The sequence below is a fragment of the Artemia franciscana genome, chromosome 9 (assembly GCF_032884065.1).
Source record: "Artemia franciscana chromosome 9, ASM3288406v1, whole genome shotgun sequence".
Lineage (NCBI taxonomy): Eukaryota > Metazoa > Arthropoda > Branchiopoda > Anostraca > Artemiidae > Artemia > Artemia franciscana.
This window is the reverse complement of record NC_088871.1, coordinates 42,042,227-42,069,694: the sequence shown is the minus strand read 5'-3', so window position 1 is coordinate 42,069,694 and position 27,468 is coordinate 42,042,227. Positions and strand designations below refer to the sequence as shown.

The window sequence follows — 27,468 nt, the reverse complement described above, 5'->3', positions numbered from 1 at the left end:
AGTTTATTATATGCAATTGCGTTGTTTTTAATTTTTGATACTCAGTTATCAATTAAAAGATTTGGAATTTACCAAGGAGCTGAATTTGTTCAATGAAAAATAGATATTTTTATGAATTTTTAATTCCCTCAACAATTAAAACAATTTGAATTTGTTCTATGAAATAAGTGCTTTTTTCTGTTGAATTTTTATTATAAGGGTACATTCCTCGACTGAAACTCCTTTCTAGTCTGTAATATCATCTTAAGTCGGACTTTAAATTCTATTTTTTTTCCATGCAAAAGCGCTTTTTAAATTATTTTTGATACTCAGTCACCCATTAAATCACTTGGAATTTAACAAGTAGCAGAGGTTGTTCCATTTAAAAGTGTTTTTATAATTATTTTTTGATACTCAGTAACTAATTAAAAGACTTAGAATTTACCAATTTGCTGATTTTGGTGTACACAAAAGGGCTTTTTTTTATTAATTTGTGATGCTCTGTCACCAATTAAATGACTTGGATTTACCAAGTAGCGAGTTTATTTTATGCAAAAGGGTTTTTGTAGTTTTTTGATACTCAGTCACCAATTAAAAGTATGGAATTTATTAAGTAGTTGTGCTTGTTCTATGCAGGGGTCTTTTTTATTAATTTGATGCTCAGTCACCGTTAAATTGACTAGGAATTTACTATGTAGTTAAGTTTTTTCTATGCCGAAGTACTTTGTTTTTAATTTTTGATACTCTGTTACAAACTAAAGGACTTGAAATTTACCAAGTACCTTAGTTTGTTCCATGCAAAAGTGTTTTTTGATTAATTTTTGATTTTCAGTCCCCAGTTAAAAGGCGTGGAATTTACTAAGTAGTTGAGTTTGTTCTACGTAAGGGTGCTTTTTCATTAATATTTGATGCTCAGTCACTAATTAGAAGATTGAAACTTACCAAGTAGCCGAGTTTCTTCTATGCAAAAGCGTTTTTTGTTTTATTAATTTTTGATGCTCAGTCACCAATTAAGACTTTGAACTAACCAAGTAGCTGAGTCTGTTCTATGCTTAAATGCTTTTTTCTATTAATTTTTGTGTACTCGGGGTGTATTCCATGATTCATGCTTCTTTCTAGCATGTAACATCATCTAAGTTTAAAGAATCTGAAGTCTCAAAAAAATCATAAGTTTCAAAAAAATCCAAGAAAATTCTAGGTTCTAAAAAAAATATTTATTTGATACTCAAGGTGCATTCCATGGTTCAACATTAAAGTTAAAAAATTCTAAGCCCAAAAATAAGCCCGAAGTCCAAAAAAATTATATGTTCCAAGACAAATCTAAGTGCAAAAATATCCATGTCGATGAAATTGTCCCAAAAAATTTAGATTCCAAAAAAAATAATAAAAATAAATAAAAAATCAACTACATAATCGATAATCAATTATCGATCATTACTAATACTGTAATAAAAAATCAATAATCGATAGTTGAAAATCAATGACCATTGCTCCATTATCAATGATTGATAGTCAATGATCAATATCGAAACTCAATAATTAGTGATAAGGAACATTATAATAGAAAAATGGTACCCGTCCGGTTGTAGTCATTGCAATTTTGAGAATCAAAATAAGTGTCATTAATCATCAAAAGAATATGTCTGTCCAGAAAGTATCTTAAATCTCTTTGTTATGCATATTCATGGAATGATGCCGCAAAAGGTGCCTGGAAACATATCACTGATTGCATTTACAATATATCCAAATGATAAATCGATTGTGGAAAGGAGTTTTTACGATGTAGTTATGCTTAACACCAGGTTGCCAGCGTCCCAGAAACAATACATTCATTTCCTAGAATGTATTTCTAAGAAATTAACCATCAATGACATAGTAGCTCAGTCGAGTAGCCTATCATTCTTTTACCATAGGAAATAATAGGTCTCGCGTTCGATTCATAGCGCTAAAAATGTTGTTGGCTCAGTTGTTATCTAAAAAACCAGATATGAGGCCTGTCGCCAAATGTATTGTATTGCTTCACCTACAACATGAATGATTACGCAAAACCACATAACGTATCCTTCTTGAAATTTTCGGAAACATACCAGGGAATTCTCAGAAATCAGGATTTGAACTCGCTGTTTTTCATTTTTGTTTTTTTCGAGAATGTGAATGATTACGGAATGCCAGATAAGATCATTCTCAAAATTCGTGGAAACATGCCAAAAAACTCTCAGAAATCATGAATTAGCCCGCTTTTATTCGTTGTATTGTTTCAACGACAACATGAATGATTAAGCAGTATCATTTTAATGCATCATACTTAAAATTCGTGGAAACTGGTTTGATTATTCTTGGAATGATGTCAAAAAAGGTATCCGGAAACAAATTACCGGTAGCATTTACCAAAAGTCCAACTCCGATTATGAAAATCGATTTCGTTATCAACTTTCACGATATTTCGACACTCAACATCAATTGATTAGCTTCCCAGAAACAATACATTGATTGTCTTAGAATGTATTTCTGTATTTACTCTAATATGATTTTAACACGTTGAAAAAATGGTTGAGGGAGCAAAAGATTGGAGGGAGGGTCATTGGGGCGCTGGAGGTGGACGTGTAGCCCTGGAGGGGACTCAGTACCCTGGTGGGGGCCGTGGTCATGCGCAAGCCTGGTAATGGAATAATGATACCTTGTTGTTACCCTGCTTGATACCTGGCTGTAGTGACAAAAAATTTTGAATAATCAACAATCGGCTCCAATCCTTAGAGAAAAAATCTCATCAATTGTACATTAATATCCATACGAAAACTTTGTTAATTAGACATCATGTCACTTCAAACTTACTTCTATTATCGAACAACATACTAGACAAATGAAACTCAGATAATAATGTTCCACCAATTTTTCTTATCAGCCGAAAATTGAGATAATTCTATGGGTGTACTGGTACAAATTGAATGGTTTCACCGAGAATATGTTGTTTCCAGAACAACTTTAAATCTCATAGAAGTTTTTGACTTGATGCGAGGGACTAGCAGCTCCAATAGCACGGGATATTGCATCACTTAAGTGAATGGGATAGGATGCCACTCAGAATGATGGGATAGGGCCCCACTTAAACGAATACAGGATATACTACTAATTTCTAACAAAAATCGATTGTTGACCCTCCTTAAATCAGGCCAAAGGTTAGGACCTATAAAATTCATAAGTTGCTAGGAGATAATTTCAAAATATTTTTACCAATCAGTCTACTTGTGGTTATTCAATCAGTCTACTTGTAGCAATCTGTCAATCATCGATCAATCAATTTGTTGATTAAATCAGTCAATAAATAATTTCACATTAAAACACGTCAACATAGACTCCCCCGTAAGGCTCTATGGCAAATAAAAACAGGGGAGAAACAAATAGTAAATAAATACGTTTACAAAATTCAACATAATACATTTACACCTTTCAGCGACTCAACACAAGAGAAAAATATATAAAAAAATGAAAAATGCAATGTTTAAGAGACTCGGACTTTAAGAAACCCAAAGGGAATAAAGAAAGAAAATAAAATCCCCTTAATAAATAAAATAACTTAAAATAACTTAGCAACACCGTAACTTATCTTCAGAAAAAGTGTCATGTATGCCCCTACATTTTGCATAGGCCAAAACAATAAACGCATCAGTAAGTTATGTGTTAAACAGTAAAAGTGAAAACATTAAGACTCCCCCAGAATGATACAAATTTTACCTTAAAAGCTGAGTCAGTAGCAATCATTTCCGGTATCTACCTCTTGGCCTAGAAAAATCTCAAAAGCCTTAAGCTACTGAGTTTACTTCTACTCAATCAACTATGAAATAAGTGTTTTGGCCTACTCATCTGAAAATAAAGGCGTATCCAGGGAGGGGGAGAGTACCGAGTTTTAACCCCCCACCTCCAGAATTTTTACCGAACTCCTAAAAACGTAACAACAAAGAATATAAACAAATATTTAATGCGTTTTTAAAAGTTTTTTTTTGTAATTGCACCCAAGAAAAATATCCCCCCCCCCCCAAACAAAAAAAAATAAAATTGGTTACACCTTGCTAAAAATATTACTTCTCAATATCTATATATATAAAAATAAGTTGTCTGTGTGTCTGTCGAGTGACGTCATTTTTGTGTGTTGACTGACGTCATGTTTGTCGACTGACGAAATTACAGACCGGGACATCGGGACACAAATGACGACTGGGACATAGGGAATATAAATGATGACCGGGACACTCAAAGAGAAAGCGACCGGGGCACAAGGAATGTTCGATTAGCAATCACCATCAACAAAGCACCGGGACACAAATGACGACCGGGACACAGGGAATATAAATGACGACCAGGACACTCAAAGAGAAATTACAGACCGGGACACCGGAACACAAATGATGACCGGGACAAAAATGACGACCGGGACACCGGGACACAGGGAATATAAATGACGACCGCGACACTCAAAGAGAAATTACAGACTGGGACACCGGGACACAAATGACAACCGGGACACAGGGAATATAAATGACGACCGAGACACAGGGACACATCATTAGAATAATGAGGTATAGATCTGAATACGGGGACGTCGGGGGGCACAGGGGGATATAAAAATGACGACGGGGACAGAGGGAATGTTCAATTAGCAATCACCATCAACAAAGCTCAAGGGCAATCATTGTAAACCTGAAAATATATTTATATGCACAGACAATGGGACATCCAAGAATGTTGTATATTTGCAAGTTTTACGTAGTTAAAAATATATATATCAATCTTTATTCACAGGTGGGACACAGGGACACAACTACAATGGCGCGTAACTAATATGGCACGTAACGACTTACGCGCGCGGGGGGGCTTGGGGGGGGGGCGCGAAGCACTCCCACCAACTAGGTGTTGGGGTGGAGCGAAGCGCCACCTCAACAGCTAGTATGATATAAAAGTGGCCATGGCACGGGGCACTATCTGTGCTTATATTACATATTACAAGCTTTAACAAGTTGTGAAAAAAAAACGAAAAAAACCCCAAGTCTTTGGATAGACGGGTAATTAATCATTATATAAAAATTTTCTTGACGAAAATAATTAAAATGTTTCTTGTTAAAACTGGAGAGGGAGCTTACTGTGAAGATTCACTACCAAAATGATTTTCAAGCCACTTAGAGGTCTCTAGTTTCCTCGTTTCTTCTTCCTCGTCCAAATCAAGCGGTTTTTGGGTTAGAGCATCTTTCCTCTCAGGGGTTGGCTCCCCAAAACCCCCACAAGAAAGACAGACGGCTACCCTATGGATTAAAGATATTTTTAATTACATATTGACACGCTTAGCTTGTTTGATTTTTGTTCTGTCAGGTTTCTCTGTACTGAAAGCGGTGCCAGTGATTTAAGTTAATCTTTGAAACATTTTAAAGCAGTTTGGTTGCCCCTAGTATTTGTATTCAATGCGTAAGCAAACACACGAAGTGTAATTTAAAGATACACTTTGCTATCCAGTAATATCAAGGTAGACAAAATCTTACTTACTATTTTTTTTATTTGAAAGTATGTTTAACCGATGTTATTTCTATTTTATTTTAAATTATTTTTCAGTTTGTAACTTCTTGGGAATAAGACTTTAGCTGCATTCATCAATTTATCCATTTTTTAAATCACCAGTGATACATAGGTTATTAATTTCATAATTATTTTTTCTTATACTATTTAATCTTTTTAATTCTCAGGTGAAACTATTGTTTAATTGGAATTTCAAAAAAAGTACTACGCAAATACCTGTAGACTAAAAACGAATAAAAAGACATTGCTTATACCTCACACTTGACGTGTCTTCAGTTTGCTTCGCTGAGGATCTGGGCCATAGCCAGGATAACCAGGAGGATTCAGGTATAGTCTAGGATAGGAAAACTATCTTAGTGCTACGAAGAAACCCTTTCTTCAATTTATAAAAAAGATGTTTTGAAGGTTTACTTATGTCTCTTTATTTTTAAATTATTTAGGAGTTTATTGTTAATATTGTTTCAGAAAATATTGAATTATATCAAAAAGACAGTAGAGATACTGATTGGAACGGTAGTACAATAATAGCACCTGAATTTCTTTACTTATTGCTCATGCTGGGGATCTAGCGTAGAGAGAAATGAATAGCTTATCCTACAGTCCTAACGACTGGAAACAAATTTAAAGTTGAATAGGAATCTAAGGCTTTAGTGCACGTTTCATAAGTAAAAAGACTGTAACATCGCCATCTAGAGGCCAGTGTTACGACATGAACCTACATAAAAAGGATGGGACCATTCTAGCAAACTACCTGAATTTATGTTCAAATGATTCTGAAGTCGTATAACATCGAAATTGAGCTATTTTAGTATACGTACTAGGTATCTCAGAGGCCAGGACCCTTCCAGACTAAAATTTTTATGTAAAAGATTCCCCACTTAACATTCAGAACCCACCAGATCAGTCTCAAGTTAAACTAAACTATAAAAATCATCTACAAACTCCGACCATACAGTGCCTATCACTTTTATTGTTGTGATAACATAATTGATCTTTGTAAGACAATAAACTTAGTTTTTGAGAATAATTGTTAAGATAGACATATTACAAGCCAGATGTGTTAGTTTAAACTTTTTCTAGCCAATTCTAGATTGGATATCCCTACTGTCAAACAAGATATATTACCATAAGATTCATGGAAGAATTACTCCTCCTCCTCAGTTGATCCTACGGAATTCTTATGCTCATTTTATTACTATCTTCCTACTCTTTTGATCCCTCTACCTTAATATATACACTCATGTCCTCTGTACTGCTCCCCATTCTCGAACGTTTTCTTGGCTGTTAATTAGAATGTTAGAGCAATTACAGCACTATTTGAGAATTTTGCCAAAAAAACTAATAGCTAAATACATTTAGCTTTCAAACGCTTATGGAATTAAATACACATCTGTCAAATTGATGAGATAATTTTATTATACTCCCTTATTTGAGAAGTATACATTTAAATAAGAAAATATCAATTTATGGAATAAACTATAAACAAGATCTATTTCTGATAAAGAAAATAGATAAGCTGAATTTTCGAAAATAATTCATAAAACATTATAGAATCCAGGCTGTGAAAATGACTTTTATCCTACATTCTGGGAAAGAACAAAGGTATTTCGTTGGAAGTTCCATAATATATTGGTTGGAACGCTCAAATAAATTTGACGACCCAATTTGCGTCTAAGATTGTCAAAAGGACATATCCAAACTTCTAGGGATCTTTTTGAAACTTTAAAGACAGGTCGACAGGATATTAAGTTAATCAAAAGACACTATGTCTATCTAGGTTGTGAAAACGATGTATTTGCAATATTTCAGGATTTGCTAAGGTTTTCACAAGAGCGATAATTTCCTTCACGTAGTTGATGATTGCTCTCATGCCATCCGTTAAGATGGTTTTAATCATTATATTCACTTTTGAATCAAGAATTATTGTTCGTCAATTTTGAATCCGATAAATACTCTTAAATATAGATGCTATCTCATTCGAAGGTTAACCTAATTTCAGTTTTTTTTTCCGCTTCAGCCTCTGGTTTCATAGCGTCCTATAGTGTGAAATCACTTAGTTTTGAAATATTCATGCGTGAAAATAAAATCGTTGCGTGCACATATTGTGTTAATTATTTAATTGTGCATCCATTAATATTCCCTGAAGTTTTGCTTCAATACCCTTGTCCCAAGTATTTATAGCAGCAGCAGTATCAGTAATAGTCTTAGTAGCAGTAGCCGAAGAAGAGGTAATAGTAGTAGTGTGCTCAAAATGTCTTTTGGTGTCCCCCATAACATACTCTATAAGTTTCAATTTAATTCTTAGCATTGGAAATAGTATCAAGATGGTAGCAATTGTAGTATCAATAGTAGTAGTACTAGTAGTAGCAGCATTAGTAGCAATTGGTGTAGTAGAAATGATAGTAATAATTTTTTTTTAGCAGAAGTATTAACCTAGAGCCTTTAGGTTAGTTCATGATTTCCTAAAATTTTTAACTTATTACCCTAAGCCATTCCTTAGAAACGTCCTTGTGATAGCTTGTATTCACTTAGTAGGTTTTGGTTTAACTTGGTATTCCCTGAAAGCAAAGTCTTAATGTCCACAGCCTTTTAAGAATACCAGGATGAAAAATGCCCACCCCTTCCAAATAACTTACCCATATGCAATAATTTACAAATTGCAACACTTACAGCTCTTACCCCAGGGGCTATAGGGGGTTATATCATAAGCAAATGTATAGCTAATGCACCTTTGAACTTTGATTAGCAAAATGGTAGTCTCAAAATTTGGTCGAATATCTTTTGGGGTAGGTTAGCAGGAAGTGACAAGGGATGAGAACTGCTTGCCCTCCAGTTTCTTTTGACTATTAAAACTAGCAAACGCACAAAAATGAGCAGCCACAGAGGAAATACAAAGGATATACCTCAAAGGGTAACCAAACGACCAGATATTAAAACTGTTCTATGAAAGGGGCTGGCTGGTCTCCAATCACTTTCGACTTTAAAAACCAGGACTAGAAAAGATAATTTTTGTTTGAATGACCATCCTTTGAAGTTTCTATGACCACGAGAGGAACATGGTTGAGGATGGAAGATTTCCCCACCTATTCAAAATGAACTCTGCTCATTTTTGGGCTTAAAGTTACTCTTTTCTTTTATAATAACAACGTAGACCAGATGTATTTTTGGAAACCAAGAGGGATTAATTCCTGCATCCTTCCCTCTTCATTAGAGCTACTTATGTATTTATCTGGGGGTCCAGTGACAGTTAGGATTGTTATGTGTTAAAATGCATCCTTTGTTGGATCTGCCCCCTCCCTAACTACACAACACTCATGCTGTGAAGATTTGAAGTTATCACTTATAAAAAATTAGAATTGTGGAGTTTTTGTCCAACAAAGATGAAGAGTGCATGCTGTTTGTTGTCTTTTTTTTCCCCAAGGATGATCGCATTGAGCCAAGGGTCCTAAGACATCGAGAGATAGCTCATTTGAACAAACAATTTAATTTTAATTGCCCTATTAAGTAACAAACAGAATGGAGGGCAGCAAGCCCCCTTCCCATGGCGCCTTTTTCCCAAAACACATCCTTGTGAAATTTTGAGATTGCCATTAGGTTCATCATAATTGAAAGGTCCAACAACTACAACTCCGCATATAACATGACCACCCTGAACCCTTAGAGAAAGGGCTGTAAGTTTTGCAATTTTTCCATTGTTTACTGTTGATATTTATTATTGGGCAGCATACGGACATTTTTTGCAATGGAATTCACTGATGGGAGAGGAATTTCCTAAGGGAGAATTTCAAGTGGGGAGGAAAGGCTCTGTGAAGTCTATTCTGAATTCGAGCACAAAATTTTTTTCAATTGTCTTTATTTATCTCTGGACACCCAAATTTACATATGGAGAGAATTTCATGAGGGAATTGTCAGAGGGAAATTTTCAGCAGGGATCAAATTGTCTAGCAGGATTTTTCTTCGAAAAAGGTAGATAATTTCAGCAAAGGTGCCCAATGGTGCACCTTCAAAAGGTGCCCAAACTTTCTGGTGTTTATTGTAGTTAATTAAAACAAAACCGAAGAAAAGTTTTTTCAAAGTAAAGTAAAGGCCATATTAAGGTTAAAACTACAAGAAACAAAACACTATAATAATTCAAAATCAAAACGACCAGGAATTACTATTAAAGAATAAATGAAACCCAAAACAAATAAAATTAAATTTTTAAGAGGCAAATGCGATCGAGAAAGCTAGCCCCCTTCAACCACCCCTATTTTCACCATAATATGTGATTAAAACTGTGAAATAGCTCAATTGTTCAAAATAGTCCAAAGAATACATAACAATGCCTCCATGGTTGACAGAACCCCCTAAGAAAAGCCCTAAAAAAAGGACTGTAAGTTATTTCCAGGGTGCATATGAAGCTTTTTGGAATACTACTAATAATAAAACTGAGCCTATTACTTTTATTTCTAATGCTACTACTAATATTGATACAACTATAACTAGTAGTGCTACTACTGCTACTGCTTCTAAAGCTAAAGGTATTAGGGCTAAAATTTTTGGTAGTGCTGAAGCTGTATTAAGCTAAATAGAGACACACTATGCCTACATAGGTTGTCAAGAGGACGTATCAACAATGCTTCAGGAACGGTTGAGGGTATTAAACTGAAACTTTCACGGTATGTTGAAAGGGATGTTCAACACATGAAAAGGTGCTATGTGCATACTGCATCTAATGTTACTACTGTTACTACAACTATTGCTAATACAAAAGCTAAGGATATTAAGGTAAAGCTTTAAAGGAATATTTCGGCGGATGTTAATTTAAATCAAAACGAAATGTGATTATGTAGAAAGTCAAAAGGATGACAAAGCAATAACATATTAACGGCTTAAATTATTCAATTAGAACTTTCAGGGTAAGTTGTGGTGGATTTTGAATTAGCCGGTAGACATTATGTGTATACTTTTAGTACTACTTCTACAAATACTGTAATGAAACTAATGCTATTAAGTTGAAACTGTTAGGGAATGTTTAGTAGCAGTTTTAACTAAACAACAAAAAAAACAATATGCATCCAGGTATTAATAGGTTAAATAAGCAATATAATAGGCAGTGCTTCTCTGTCTTATCTAGTAATATCACTCAAATTTTACAAGAGTTAGTTTGATTGGAAATTATAATTTCTAGTGCCCCATTTAAGATTCAAAAATTATTAAATGACAATCAGCCTTCCTTATAATTTGGAAGTCAGATTTTCCAAACACTTCCAATCAAAATTTTATGACAGCCATTTAGCTCAGTATTACAGAACAGTCTAGTAACCATTTCTCTTAGGCTATGGCGTAGGTCACCCCCCCCCCACACACACAGTTACAAAATTGGCCCATTATGCTTAAAACTATATTTTGCTTTAAGTTTATATTAAAATGCACTGTGTTTAGGCTGGTTGCCAATAAGACATATCAGGACTCAACAACGACTGAGGGTATTAAGTTCGAAACTTTGAGGCTACTTTTATTACTAGTTCTTCTCATAAAATTTAACTAAAACTAAAGTACGTAATTGTATCCAGGTTGCCAAAGAGCATAGATAGATTTTTTTTGGGAATGGTACAAGTTTATTTTTCAGGTTCACTAGAGAAGGTATACAACTTAATTAAACACTATTATTTCTTGCAAGATTTTCAAAAGAATGTATGTTGTTAAAATTGGTGAAAAAGGTTCTCTAGCAAACAAATAGCAGACCAAACTATAAATTCTTAAAGAAAAAACCGAAAAGATCTAAATAATTTTTCCCCTGAAACAGACTATGTAAAAATAGAATGAACAGAAATTAATCTAAAAAAATTCAACAAAATAAGTCTATCAAAGAAAAATAAAGAATTCCATTAAACCAAAATAACCAAAATAGAATAAAAAAATCTAACAAGCGTAAAACTACCATAAATCAGCATCAATAAATAACTGAAACCCAAAACAAACATAAATTATTTCAAATAGCCGAGTCAAATTCAATTGAGCAGAAATAAAATGAGTAGGGCTCATAACCCCAATGCCTTTTCAAGGCCAGAACATAATTTGCACTTTACCAAAACACAATGAATATACATGGTCAGTTTAATATAGATATGCTCATACTTATTCCTAAAAATATTCATAATTTTTGAAGTTATAAAAGTAAAAACATATAAATTATTTTTTTCAGTTAAGTACAAATTATGTTCTGGCCTTGAGAAGGCACAGGGGTTGTGAGCTCTACTCATGTTAATTTCTGCTAATTTTGAGCCTGGCTCAGTTATTTATTATAATTTCTGTTGGTTTTTGGTTTCATTTGTTTATTGATGCTAATTTGTGGTATTTTTATGCTTCGTATATAATTTCGTTCTAATTTTGCTCAATTTTTTGTTCAACGGAGTACTTTACTTTTCTTATTTTGCGGGAAAAGATTTGTGATTAATCATTATAATAAGCCAATTCTTTTGATATATATATATATATATATATATATATATATATATATATATATATATATATATATATATAAATATATATATATATCATGAAAAGAGAAATCACCAACGCAACAGCATATATATATATATATATATATATATATATATATATATATATATATATATATATATATACATAATAACATATATATATATATATATATATATATATATATATATATATATATATATATATATATATATATATATATATATATATATATATATATATATATATATATATATATATATATATATGTATATGTTAATATCAAAATTCCATTTTAACGTTTTGGTTAGTGCTGAGGTTTGTCGCTCTTTACTTGCAGTTGGTTATCACGAATTAGTTCTTTTCAGAATCTTGGCTGGAATGGTAGACTAAATTTTTGCTTAGAGGTCAAAATTCATAATATAAAATAAATGTGGACAACAGACTGTTTTTATACGCGGTGTACATACGGTGTTAGAAGTTTGTTGAAAGGACAGTGAAATTACGAATGTCCATTAGGCTAGTAAAAGTTATAAGGTATGAGGGGGTTAAAGTATTAGTAAAATATACTTTAGTAATAAGGGGAAACTTTCAATAATTAATCAAGATTTGATTGTTTTACTTTTAGTTTTCCTTATTTTATCGATCTATTTATTGTGTTTGTATTAAATTTCAAAAATATTTTCAATAGCATATATCGGAAATTCAGGAATAGGTTACGGCATAAATAGGTGACCATGTTTTCCACACTAATTTGATAAGACATTACAGTATCCTCCAAAAATTAGAAAACAGATCGTTCTGTTCAAAGTCGTATTTAACCTGAACGTTTATTTTTGCTTAGCTCTTTATTTTTTTCTTTAAGAAACATTACCTGATTTTTAGAATCCTCGAATAGAAACTACACAGCATGAGAGTTTGTTATAGTTTAAATTTTGAATAAGAGCTTAATATGTTCAAGAATGTAACTTAGATAATACTGTGTTGGGAAATAAGAGCTTAATATGTTTGGGAATTTAGTAACGAAAAACCTTCAAATTGAAACATTATACGAAACATTTATAAAATATCAAATAGTAAAATTCATTAAATAATCAAACAACTTCGATTTAAGACGGGGATAAGTGTTTGAATAACCACCAGGTTATTCAGTGTTTGAATACTGCAAACTTTTCGCCTATTGCAGAAATAGCTTATTTTTGACTATATTTAATCTTTTCCGTGACCTTTATTCTTATGCACTATTTCATGTCTACTCCCTTATGAATAGCCTAAGAACATGATTTTCTCAAAACCCATAATCCGTCATTCATAAAATGTTTCTTAACAACGATAAGCTCTCTATCAGTGGGGCCTCACATAGTGTATATAACTATGATGTTTCTTCAAGTTATTTTTAAGATGTAGTTAAATTAAGTAAAATATTCATCCAGTTCGTTTGCTTTGGATTTATGGTCAATAAACTAAGTTCTTAATATATTCATTAGTTTCTTAGAAAAGTATCATATATCATATCAACATATCTTCATCTTCAGCTCAGAACAGATATTTTGAACCATCCATGGTTCAGATTCTTACCTGGCCACTGTCAAAAGTGTTGGTCTGACTATTGTCACATTTGCACCAAGATTCCGTGACTGTGTGGCCACAGGGTAAAAATGTCTCAACTTCTATTATGCATTTTTCACATTCTTCGAAACATTTCCTAGGACATCGATGCTTCTCAGAGCAGATATATCGGTCACAAGTTTCGTTGCATTGATATTGAAGGTGATCTCGGTCGTCAAAATGACAGATTCTTTGGCATAAATGACCACAGTTCAAAATGGCGTAACATTTTTGCATACAACCTCTATTGGTAACAGCAGCAAAATCACTGGCATTTGTTACTTGAGTTACTGTATCATGAACCTGCAAAAATATTGAAGGAACAGGAACCGACTGTTTTATAGAAAATTTTACGGAATCTTAATATTTATTAAATCTTAGATGTTAATGAAAATGTATTTTCCTTTTTATTTCTTTTGGTTTTAATGAATTTTTTGGGGTTAAGCACTAAAGGTTTGTAAAGCTTGAAAAAAATTATTTTGCATGTATTTTGTAGGTGAAAGGATTTTCTTTAGTATGGAGTCTCAATTGATTGGACAATATAAATTTTCGAAAAAAACTGTCTAGAATATATTATGTATATATAAGGCTTTTCTGGAGTATGAACTCTTAAATGGTAAGATAAGTGGCAACTAGGAGTGAAAGATGAATCGCAAAATTGACATTGCAGTTTAATATTAAAAAAGAACTGCTCACCACATATCTCGTATATATATGGTTTCTCAATTGTATGAGTTATTATGCGGCAGCATAAATATGAAATTCGAGAAAAGAGTTTAGTGTATATCTTATATTTATACAAAATATTATATGTAAGGGAAATAAGATTTGATAAAAATACTTTTGCCAAAAATTTTCATTCACATGGTTTAAACACTTTTAACCTCATTAGGTCCTCTTTTCCCAAATTATTCCATTTTTGAAGAAGCTGAATCAATATTCTTTGATCACCAGCTAATTCAAATCTGTCTTCTTTTACTATTTCAGGTGGAGCATCTTGTGCTTGCGTAAAAGTCTAGTCAGGCATTTATTGACGAATTGGCTTCTTAGGATTTATCATTTCTCGTTGGCTTGTGGGACATTCCAGATACCGTATTTGCCTTACCCAAAAATAATGTTGTGAATACGCACTCTTAGGTTTAAACTATACATTTTCAAGTTTTCCCTCGTTTATATTTGACGGAGTTGAAAAGGAGTAGAATAGTGACCAATACGAAGACTTCCTTCCTTTTGGATCTGTTATTCCTTTGTTTGAGTTTTCCTTTAATAAGCTCAGCTTTCAAAAGATTTGCGAGTGGGGTATTTACAAATATCAAATATGGAACTGAGTAAAAGAGATTTCTTTGAAATTGGGGGATAGGAAAAGTAAAACAGTTAAAAATAAATGTTTTAGTAAGTTCTCAGTTGCAACAACGGTGAAGATGAAAAGGTAAAGGATAGTATGAAATATTCAGTTACTACTGAGGTTTGTCGCTCCTTACTTACAGTTGTTTATCATGAATGTCATTAGTTATGTTCATAATCTTGGCTGTAATGGCCATTTTCTTAATTTTAATTTTGTGAAGAATATACAATATATATTCCTTGAAGTATCACTTGTTTTAATAAGCCAAAAACGATGCTAAGGTAAGATGAAAAGGTAAAGGATAGTATGAAATATTCAGTTACTACTGAGGTTTGTCACTCCTTACTTACAGTTGTTTATCATGAATGTCATTAGTTATGTTCATAATCTTGGCTGTAATGGCCATTTTCTTAATTTTAATTTTGTGAAGAATATACAATATATATTCCTTGAAGTATCACTTGTTTTAATAAGCCAAAAGCGATGCTGTGGCGATAAAAAGTCTTCAAGGTGTCACCTCTACCCCTGTTTATAACAAAGAAACAATTATTGACTTTATACCTGATTGTCTTTAGTTTCACGTAGTTCTTTACATTTACAAATTCTTTTTGAGAAAGAAAAATGTTTTTAGAATAAATAATTAATGTTTTCAATTGACCCTATTTTTCTTCTTTAGATGTATTATAAGGGAATAATGCAATAGTTGCTACAAAAAAAGGTTAATTGAATACTAGGTTGAGCTTAGGGAAAATTATAGCACGGTAGACTAGATTTTTGCTTAGTGGTCCTAATTCATAATATAAAAGAAATGAGGACAACAGACTTTCTTTACACGAGGTGTAAATACGGTGTTAGAAGTTTTTTGAAAGGAAAGTGAAATTACGAATTTCAGTTTGGCAAGTAGAAGTTATAAAGTACGAGGGGGCTAAAGTGTTAGTAAAATATACTTTAGTGATAAGGGGAAACTTTCAATAATTAATCAAGATTTGATTGTTTTACTTGTGGTTTTCCTTATTTTATCGATCTATTTATTCTGTTTGTATCAAATTTTAAAAATATTTTCAATACCATATATTGGAAATCAGGGAATGGCTTAACGCATAAGTGACAATGTTTTCCACACTAATTTGATAAGACATTGCAGTATCCTCCAAAAATTAGAAAACAGATCGTTCTGTTCAAAGTCGTATTTAACCTGAACGTTTATTTTTGCTTAGCTCTTTATTTTTTTCTTTAAGAAACATTACCTGATTTTTAGAATCCTCGAAGGATTCACTCAAGTCAACATATTCTTGAACTTTATAACATGGCTTAGTGATGCTATGCAGGCATTTTGGGAAAACCTGCTTAACTTCAACAGTACAGATGTGTTTTTGAATATCTGCCCCACATTCTATTCTAGCCTCATGTCCGCAAGGTAATGTAGCTTTGATTGTGACCTCGCATTTCATACAATCTTCAGAGCATAATCGGCGACATTGATGATCTCCTTTACATCCTTTGTTTTTCTTTTCACATTTCTTTTTGCAGACGTATTTCTTATGTTCAGGATCGTCCTAAGAATAAATAAAAAAAATAAAATAGAAACAAGAAATATGCGATGGAAATAAAAATGTTAAATTATTCAACTCACCCTTGTTTCCAGGAATACCTAGGGAAACAATAAAAGGACCTGTTTTGTAAGAACCCGTATTATATCCTTCGAAAAACCAAGATATCTCTTACCTGGTAATCCTAGCCATTTAGTAATCTTGAATTATTTTGTGAATAGATATCTTTTTGCACCATGGGGGGGGGAGTAAGATGGGTAATTTCGTCAAACAGTAAGAAAACGAAGAAAAAACCCTAATAATATTCAAACGATGAATAATTGTGATAAAATCATCAAAATCATAAAGTTACAGGGGTCAGGCCCTTAAGTCTTGATCTATGTATTATCCAACCCAAAAATTAAAATAATATAAAGACAAAACTATTGAAACGAAGCAAATATATAAGAAGATGAATTAACCCAATAGCCAAAGAAAAAAAACTAAATAAGAAGCATTAGTAAAGACTATGTTCAGGAACTAAGGCTTCATCGGTATTGAAACAAATTCTTGTGCGTTCAAAGGAATATAAGTTTTCTCAAATCATATTTGGGATATTGCTAGAAAATGTAAACTGACAATATAAAATATTAAATAAAATACACAGTGAATCAAATATTTTGTAATAGAAAAATATAGAAAGAATAAAATTCTTTGCTTCAAGGCAAAATCAACTTTAATTGAAAGTTTTAACTGTCTGTAATATATAGAATTTCTTGGATCCATCAAAGTAACAATAGAAAATAATACCTTGAAACATAAATAGAAACTACACAGCATGAGAGTTTGTTATAGTTTAAATTTTGAATAAGAGCTTAATATGTTCAAGAATTTAACTTAGATAATACTGTGTTCGGAAATAAGAGCTTAATATGTTTGGGAATTTAGTAACGAAAAACCTTCAAATTGAAACATTATACGAAACATTTATAAAATATCAAATGGTAAAATTCATTAAATAATTAAACAACTTCGATTTAAGACGGGGATAAGTGGTTGAATAACCACCAGGCTATTCAGTGTTTGAATACTGCAAACTTTTCGCCTATTGCAGAAATAGCTTATTTTTGACTATATTTAATCTTTTCCGTGACCTTTATTCTTATGTACTATTTCATGTTTACTCCCTTATGAATAGCCTAAGAACATGATTTTCTCAAAACCCATAATCCGTCATTCATAAAATGTTTCTTAACAACGTTAAGCTCTCTATCAGTGGGGCCTCACATAGTGTATATAACTATGGTGTTTCTTCAAGTTATTTTTAAGATGTAGTTAAATTAAGTAAAATATTCATCCAGTTCGTTTGGTTTGGATTTATGGTCAATAAACTAAGTTCGTAATATATTCATTAGTTTCTTAGAAAAGTATCATATATCATATCAACATATCTTCATCTTCAGCTCAGAACAGATATTTTGAACCATCCATGGTTCAGATTCTTACCTGGCCACTGTCAAAAGTGTTGGTCTGACTATTGTCACATTTGCACCAAGATTAATTTAGATGGAACAATCATAATAGCTAAGGCTTTAGGAAGTTTCTTTTGTAGTTGAAACAAGTAGTATTATTTTTTCCGGTTATTACATCAATTCTTTCCTTTTTGTTGGTCAAAATAAATTTTGCATTGCTTGAGCCAAGTCATTTTTATATTCAACTAGCTGTTGAGGTGGCGCTTCGCGCCACCCCAAAACCTAATGGTTGGGGGTGCTTCGTGCCCCCTCCAGCACGCGTAAGTTGTTACGCGCCATATCAGTTACGCGCCATTGTATTTGTGTCCCTGTGTACCACCTATGAATATAGATAGATTTATATATGTGTTTTGAACTACGTAAAACTTGCAAATATACAACATTCTTCGCTGTCCAATTGTCGCTGCATATAAATAGATTGTCAGGTTTACCGACCCTTGAATATGCAACGTAAAATTGTCCATGGGAAAAACAATCAGTATTAAGATCTATACCACATTTTTCTAATGATTGACCTTGAGCTTTGTTGATGGTGATTGCAAATACTAATCGAACTGGTACTTGCAATCTTTTAAATTGAAAAGGCAGATCCGTTGGAATCATGGGAATGAGAGGAATAAGAACAGCCTCACCCTCAAAAGGCCCGGTCAAGATTGTGGCCTCTATTACGTTTTCCATTGCTTTTTTTTTACGGCAAGTCGCGTGCCATTGCAAACCTTTCGTGTTTATTATTTTTATAATTGTTTAGAATATTCGGAAATACTTTTTCAATTAATTCATTTTTGGACGTCACTAAATTACAGAATTCAGCAGGTAGTTGTATACGTCCTGAAATTGAGTCTACTGGGAGCTTTCCGTTTCCAATTGCCAGCAATTGATCTGAAAATGTTTGACGAGAGTCATCGTTTTGTAATCGCCTGGTCGGATTCAGACGGATAAATAGCAAACGTTCTGATTCAATTTTTGCATACATATCAACGATGTATTGCTAAAACAATTGATGGCATTTTAAAATATAATTGTCTTCATCCTGCCGAATCATTAGTCTATAGGAATAATAATGCATTGCACTGCATTTCTTATTCATTTCTTTGTTAGTGGCTGGATTTATCAATTTAATATTAAAGTGATAGCCACCGGCTCCATCCCAAAAAATGATAGGATATTGTAGGGCATCGTAGCATCGATGAGTTTCAGCAATTCTTACCAACTGAGCGTTTCACTTATGAAGAATAATATCTCGAGGTAAAAACTGATCACCGATCATAACGATTGCCACTTCGTCGATAGTTGGAGCATTGTATCTACGCACATGTTGGCCAGAAGGCGTTTTGTCAGCGGTAATAACAATTTTATGCGTATCAGTAGGCATCAAATCGATGGCTGTTTTGAGTAGACGCACAAAATTATTATTTTTGTGGAAAAGATTTTGCAATTGGGAAACGATTGTCCTTTCAACGTCGGGAGAAATTTCGCAACGTGCATTCAATTCAGAATTTCTATCACTGATGAAGTACAACTGTAAAAATTTATGATTCTCGCCTGAGAATGGTAGAAGGGACCCTGCTATATGATAAATTTGCCCTTTTACTTTGAAAGTAGGCATAAATTGATCTGGATTTTCGATTTGGGCACCAAACGAAGGCATTTGGAAACATGAGTTATATTTACTGATTTTTGATAAAAAAAACGCTTAGATTCTGCCGTAGTTCCAGTAAGCAAAGTCTTCAATGGCTCTGGGGGTGCAGCCAGTTGAGGAAGTTTAACTTCTCCTGAGGCGTAACACATTCCCATTGTTTCACCTTTAAATTTCAAGTCCTTGCGGTAGGGACAAATTTTAGACATAGTCCCGATTTGAACACATCTACTATAATCATCGACTGGGCTGTACCTGAATGCTATGCGATAATTTTCACGTTGCTCTTGTGATTCCTCGGCACACTTTCTTTTGGCATTATCTTTTGAAGCCGCAAGCCTGTTTTCACGTTGCCCTTGTGATTCCTCGGCACGCCTTCTTTTTTCGCTTTCTCTTTTAGCAGCAAGTCTGGTTTCGCTTTGCTCTGGTAGTTCCTCGACACGCCTTCGTTGACGGAAATTGCACATTCCTAATCTGGCATTATCTCTTGAAGCCGCAAGCCTGTTTTCACGGTACTCTTGGGATTCCTCGGCACGCTTTCTGTTCTTACTTTCTCTATCAGGCACAAACCTGTTTTCTTGCTGTTCTGGTGATTCCTCGGCACGCTTTCTTTTCTTACTTTCTCTATCAGCAGCAAGTTTTTTGGCATAGACTCTTTTAGCAGCTTCCTCGGCTGTTGCCATCGTAGGTTCTTCAGTCATTTTACAGTTAAACATTTTTACGTCCACGATCTTGTTACAATTAAAAATTTGTCTTTGAACGAATGTCTTAAATACCTTTAATGACGTCATCGTCATAACAAACATGACGACAACTAACTTCATGACGAGATGATGACATGACGTCACTCGACAGACATAACACACATACAACTTATTTTTATATATATACTAGCTGTTGGGGTGGCGCTTCGCGCCACCCCAACACCTAGTTGGTGGGAGCGCTTCGCGCCCCCCCCAAGCCCCCCCGCGCGCGTAAGTCGTTACGCGCCATATTAGTTACGCGCCATTGTAGTTGTGTCCCTATGTCCCACCTGTGAATATAGATATATATATATATATATATATATATATATATATATATATATATATATATATATATATATATATATATATATATATATATATATATATATATATATATATATATATATATATATATATATATATATATATATTTGTTGATGGTGATTGCTAATCGACCATTCCCTGAGTCACCATCGTCATTTATATATCCCCCTGTGCACCCCGGCGTCCCCTTTGTAGTTTTGTCCCTGTGTCCCGGTCGTCATTTATATTCCCTGTGTCCCGGTCGTCATTTGTGTCCCGGTGTCCCAGTCTGTGATTTCTCTTTGAATGTCCCGGGCGTCATTTATATTCCTCGTGTCCCGGTGTCCCGGTCGTCATTTATATCCCCCTATGCCCCCCGGCTTCCCCGTTGTAGTTGTGTCATTTATATTCCCTGTGTCCCGGTCGTCATCCCGGTATACATTCGTTTTTGAATTGGTATATGATGAAATAAATTTTTAATTTTTTCCCTTTTTTTCCTTTTAGTTTTTTTTTTATTGGTTTTGACCTTTTTTTTAGGTTTTTTAGTTTTTATCTTTTTTCCTTTTAGTTTTTATTTATATTTTTTTAGTTTTCTTTTTCTCCTTTATTTTTCAGTTTTTTTCCTTTTTTTAGTTTTTTTTTCTTTTTTAGTTCTTTTAGTTTTTACCTTTTTTAGTTTTTTTTAGTTTTTTAGATGAGAATTTTTTTTAGTTTTTTCCTTTTTTTTCTTTTTAGTTTTTTATTGGTTTTTACCTTTTTTTTAGCTTTTTTAGTTTTTTTCGTTTTTTCTCTTCTATTTTTCAGTTTTTTCCTTTTTTTTAGTTTTTTTTTAGTTTTTAGTTTTTTTAGTTTTTTACCTTTTTTTAGTTTTTTTAGTTTTTTAGCTTTTTTATTTTTTTTATTAGTTTTTAGTTTTTTTTTGTAGTTTTTTTGAAGTTTTCATCTTTTTAGTTTTTTTATTTTTATTTATATTTTTTTAGTTTTCTTTTTCTCCTTTATTTTTCAGTTTTTTTCCTTTTTTTAGTTTTTTTTTCTTTTTTAGTTCTTTTAGTTTTTACCTTTTTTAGTTTTTTTTAGTTTTTTAGATGAAAATTTTTTTTAGTTTTTTTCCTTTTTTTCTTTTTAGTTTTTTATTGGTTCTCTTCTATTTTTCAGTTTTTTCCTTTGTTTAGTTTTTTTTTAGTTTTTAGTTTTTTTAGTTTTTTACCTTTTTTTAGTTTTCTTAGTTTTTTAGCTTTTTTATTTTTTTTATTAGTTTTTAGTTTTTTTTGTAGTTTTTTTGAAGTTTTCATCTTTTTAGTTTTTTTATTTTTATTTATATTTTTTTAGTTTTCTTTTTCTCCTTTATTTTTCAGTTTTTTTCCTTTTTTTAGTTTTTTTTTCTTTTTTAGTTCTTTTAGTTTTTACCTTTTTTAGTTTTTTTAGTTTTTTAGATGAAAATTTTTTTTAGTTTTTTTCCTTTTTTTCTTTTTAGTTTTTTATTGGTTTTTACCTTTTTTTTTAGCTTTTTTAGTTTTTTTTCGTTTTTTCTCTTCTATTTTTCAGTTTTTTCCTTTTTTTCTGGTTTTTTTTTAGTTTTTAGTTTTTTAGTTTTTTTAGTTTTTCAGCTTTTTTATTTTTTTTTAGTTTTTAGTTTTTTTTGTAGTTTTTGCCTTTTTTTAGTTTTTTCAGTTTTTTTTTTAGTTTTTAGTTTTTTACTTTTTTTAGCCTAACATGACGTCACCTGATCCACGATCCACAGATCCACAGACAACTTATTTTTATATATATAGATATAGATAGATAAGAATTGAAAGGTTAATACAATGAATTTACAAGAAAATAATTTATTGAGCAAAACACTTACATTTAGATGGCATTGTCTGGTACATTGGTGTCCACATGGTAATGGAATGTTGCATGGAATATTACATGGAATACTGCAAAAGGTCGAAAAATGGGCGAGTAGTTGCCTGTTTTGGCATTGCAGTTTTATAAAATGACCACAATCTAAAGTATACACTTGTAGTCTAATACACTTGTAGTCTAAACTATCAACAAAGCAGGGTAGCGTGGCTGTGTGGCCACAGGGTAAAGTTTTCTCAACTTTAATTATGCATTTTTCACATTCTTCGAAACATTTCCTAGGACATCGATGCTTCTCAGAGCAGATATATCGGTCACAAGTTTCGTTGCATTGATATTGAAGGTGATCTCGGTCGTCAAAATGACAGATTCTTTGGCATAAATGACCACAGTTCAAAATGGCGTAACATTTTTGCATACAACCTCTATTGGTAACAGCAGCAAAATCACTGGCATTTGTTACTTGAGTTACCGTATCATGAACCTGCAAAAATATTGAAGTAACAGGAACCGACTGTTTTATAGAAAATTTTACGGAATCTTGATATTTATTAAATCTTAGATGTTAATGAAAATGTATTTTCCTTTTTATTTCTTTTGGTTTTAATGAATTTTTTGGGGTTAAGCACTAAAGGTTTGTAAAGCTTGAAAAAAATTATTTTGCATGTATTTTGTAGGTGAAAGGATTTTCTTTAGTATGGAGTCTCAATTGATTGGACAATATAAATTTTCGAAAAAAACTGTCTAGAATATATTATGTATATATAAGGCTTTTCTGGAGTATGAACTCTTAAATGGTAAGATAAGTGGCAACTAGGAGTGAAAGATGAATCGCAAAATTGACATTGCAGTTTAGTATTAAAAAAGAACTGCTTACCACATATCTCGTATATATATGGTTTCTGAATTGTATGAGTTATTATGCGGCAGCATAAATATGAAATTCGAGAAAAGAGTTTAGTGTATATCTTATATTTATACAAAATATTATATGTAAGGGAAATAAGATTTGATAAAAATACTTTAGCACTTTTAACCTCATTAGGTCCTCTTTTCCCAAATTATTCCATTTTTGAAGAAGCTGAATCAATATTCTTTGATCACCAGCTAATTCAAATCTGTCTTCTTTTACTATTTCAGGTGGAGCATCTTGTGCTTGCGTAAAAGTCTAGTCAGGCATTTATTGACGAATTGGCTTCTTAGGATTTATCATTTCTCGTTGGTTTGTGGGACATTCCAGATACCGTATTTGCCTTACCCAAAAATAATATTGTGAATACGCACTCTTAGGTTTAAACTATACATTTTCAAGTTTTCCCTCGTTTATATTTGACGGAGTTGAAAAGGAGTAGAATAGTGACCAATACGAAGACTTCCTTCCTTTTGGATCTGTTATTCCTTTGTTTGAGTTTTCCTTTAATAAGCTCAGCTTTCAAAAGATTTGCGAGTGGGGTATTTACAAATATCAAATATGGAACTGAGTAAAAGAGATTTCTTTGAAATTGGGGGATAGGAAAAGTAAAACAGTTAAAAATAAATGTTTTAGTAAGTTCTCAGTTGCAACAACGGTGAAGATGAAAAGGTAAAGGATAGTATGAAATATTCAGTTACTACTGAGGTTTGTCGCTCCTTACTTACAGTTGTTTATCATGAATGTCATTAGTTATGTTCATAATCTTGGCTGTAATGGCCATTTTCTTAATTTTAATTTTGTGAAGAATATACAATATATATTCCTTGAAGTATCACTTGTTTTAATAAGCCAAAAACGATGCTGTGGCGATAAAAAGTCTTCAAGGTGTCACCTCTACCCCTGTTTATAACAAAGAAACAATTATTGACTTTATACCTGATTGTTTTTAGTTTCATGTAATTCTTTACATTTACAAATTCTTTTTGAGAAAGAAAAAGGTTTTTAGAATAAATAATTAATGTTTTCAATTGACCCTATTTTTCTTCTTTAGATGTATTATAAGGGAATAATGCAATAGTTGCTACAAAAAAAGGTTAATTGAATACTAGGTTGAGCTTAGGGAAAATTATAGCACGGTAGACTAGATTTTTGCTTAGTGGTCCTAATTCATAATATAAAAGAAATGAGGACAACAGACTTTCTTTACACGAGGTGTAAATACGGTGTTAGAAGTTTTTTGAAAGGAAAGTGAAATTACGAATTTCAGTTTGGCAAGTAGAAGTTATAAAGTACGAGGGGGCTAAAGTGTTAGTAAAATATACTTTAGTGATAAGGGGAAACTTTCAATAATTAATCAAGATTTGATTGTTTTACTTGTGGTTTTCCTTATTTTATCGATCTATTTATTCTGTTTGTATCAAATTTTAAAAATATTTTCAATACCATATATTGGAAATCAGGGAATGGCTTAACGCATAAGTGACAATGTTTTCCACACTAATTTGATAAGACATTACAGTATCCTCCAAAAATTAGAAAACAGATCGTTCTGTTCAAAGTCGTATTTAACCTGAACGTTTATTTTTGCTTAGCTCTTTATTTTTTTCTTTAAGAAACATTACCTGATTTTTAGAATCCTCGAAGGATTCACTCAAGTCAACATATTCTTGAACTTTATAACATGGCTTAGTGATGCTATGCAGGCATTTTGGGAAAACCTGCTTAACTTCAACAGTACAGATGTGTTTTTGAATATCTGCCCCACATTCTATTCTAGCCTCATGTCCGCAAGGTAATGTAGCTTTGATTGTGACCTCACATTTCATACAATCTTCAGAGCATAATCGGCGACATTGATGATCTTCTTTACATCCTTTGTTTTTCTTTTCACATTTCTTTTTGCAGACGTATTTCTTATGTTCAGGATCGTCCTAAGAATAAATAAAAAAAATAAAATAGAAACAAGAAATATGCGATGGAAATAAAAATGTTAAATTATTCAACTCACCCTTGTTTCCAGGAATACCTAGGGAAACAATAAAAGGACCTGTTTTGTAAGAACCCGTATTATATCCTTCGAAGAACCAAGATATCTCTTACCTGGTAATCATAGCCATTTAGTAATCTTGAATTATTTTGTGAATAGATTATCTTTTTGCACCATGGGGGGGGGAGTAAGATGGGTAATTTCGTCAAACAGTAAGAAAACGAAGGAAAAACTCTAACAATATTGAAATGATGAATAATTGTGATAAAATCATCAAAATCATAAAGTTACAGGGGTCAGGCCCTTAAGTCTTGATCTATGTATTATCCAACCCAAAAATTAAAATAATATAAAGACAAAACTATTGAAACGAAGCAAATATATAAGAAGATGAATTAACCCAATAGCCAAAGAAAAAAAAACTAAATAAGAAGCATTAGTGAAGACTATGTTCAGGAACTAAGGCTTCATCGGTATTGAAACAAATTCTTGTGCGTTCAAAGGAATATAAGTTTTCTCAAATCATATTTGGGATAGTGCTAGAAAATGTAAACTGACAATATAAAATATTAAATAAAATACACAGTGAATCAAATATTTTGTAATCGAAAAATATAGAAAGAATAAAATTCTTTGCTTCAAGGCAAAATCAATTTTAATTGAAAGTTTTAACTGTCTGTAATATATAGAATTTCTTGGATCCATCAAAATAACAATAGAAAATAATACCTTGAAACATAAATAGAAACTACACAGCATGAGAGTTTGTTATAGTTTAAATTTTGAATAAGAGCTTAATATGTTCAAGAATGTAACTTAGATAATACTGTGTTCGGAAATAAGAGCTTAATATGTTTGGGAATTTAGTAACGAAAAACCTTCAAATTGAAACATTATACGAAACATTTATAAAATATCAAATAGTAAAATTCATTAAATAATTAAACAACTTCGATTTAAGACGGGGATAAGTGGTTGAATAACCACCAGGCTATTCAGTGTTTGAATACTGCAAACTTTTCGCCTATTGCAGAAATAGCTTATTTTTGACTATATTTAATCTTTTCCGTGACCTTTATTCTTATGTACTATTTCATGTTTACTCCCTTATGAATAGCCTAAGAACATGATTTTCTCAAAACCCATAATCCGTCATTCATAAAATGTTTCTTAACAACGGTAAGCTCTCTATCAGTGGGGCCTCACATAGTGTATATAACTATGATGTTTCTTCAAGTTATTTTTAAGATGTAGTTAAATTAAGTAAAATATTCATCCAGTTCGTTTGCTTTGGATTTATGGTCAATAAACTAAGTTCGTAATATATTCATTAGTTTCTTAGAAAAGTATCATATATCATATCAACATATCTTCATCTTCAGCTCAGAACAGATATTTTGAACCATCCATGGTTCAGATTCTTACCTGGCCACTGTCAAAAGTGTTGGTCTGACTATTGTCACATTTGCACCAAGATTAATTTAGATGGAACAATCATAATAGCTAAGGCTTTAGGAAGTTTCTTTTGTAGTTGAAACAAGTAGTATTATTTTTTCCGGTTATTACATCAATTCTTTCCTTTTTGTTGGTCAAAATAAATTTTGCATTGCTTGAGCCAAGTCATTTTTATATTCAACTAGCTGTTGAGGTGGCGCTTCGCGCCACCCCAAAACCTAATGGTTGGGGGTGCTTCGTGCCCCCTCCAGCACGCGTAAGTTGTTACGCGCCTTATCAGTTACGCGCCATTGTAGTTGTGTCCCTGTGTACCACCTATGAATATAGATAGATTTATATATGTGTTTTGAACTACGTAAAACTTGCAAATATACAACATTCTTCGCTGTCCAATTGTCGCCGCATATAAATAGATTGTCAGGTTTACCGACCCTTGAACATGCAACGTAAAATTGTCCATGGGAAAAACAATCAGTATTAAGATCTATACCACATTTTTCTAATGATTGACCTTGAGCTTTGTTGATGGTGATTGCAAATACTAA

The 27,468-nt window shown here is 32.4% G+C and overlaps 1 protein-coding gene across 6 annotated transcripts in view; it reads right to left on the bottom strand.

The window, feature by feature from the left end:
- The window catches only part of LOC136031433 (uncharacterized), a 509,032-nt gene that overhangs the window by 367,393 nt on the left and 114,171 nt on the right, over window positions 1-27,468 (bottom strand). For 5 of the 6 annotated variants that reach the window (XM_065711007.1, XM_065711006.1, XM_065711009.1 and 2 more), the window contains 4 exons: window positions 25,104-25,412; window positions 22,570-23,052; window positions 16,225-16,533; window positions 13,603-13,935 (listed from right to left, as the gene is read on the bottom strand). In XM_065711007.1, coding sequence (XP_065567079.1) covers window positions 13,603-13,935; window positions 16,225-16,533; window positions 22,570-23,052; window positions 25,104-25,412 — 1,434 coding nt within the window. Of the gene's footprint in view, window positions 1-5,795; window positions 5,876-13,602; window positions 13,936-16,224; window positions 16,534-22,569; window positions 23,053-25,103; window positions 25,413-27,468 lie in introns of all 6 variants that reach the window. The other variant, XM_065711011.1, reaches the window with a different exon arrangement.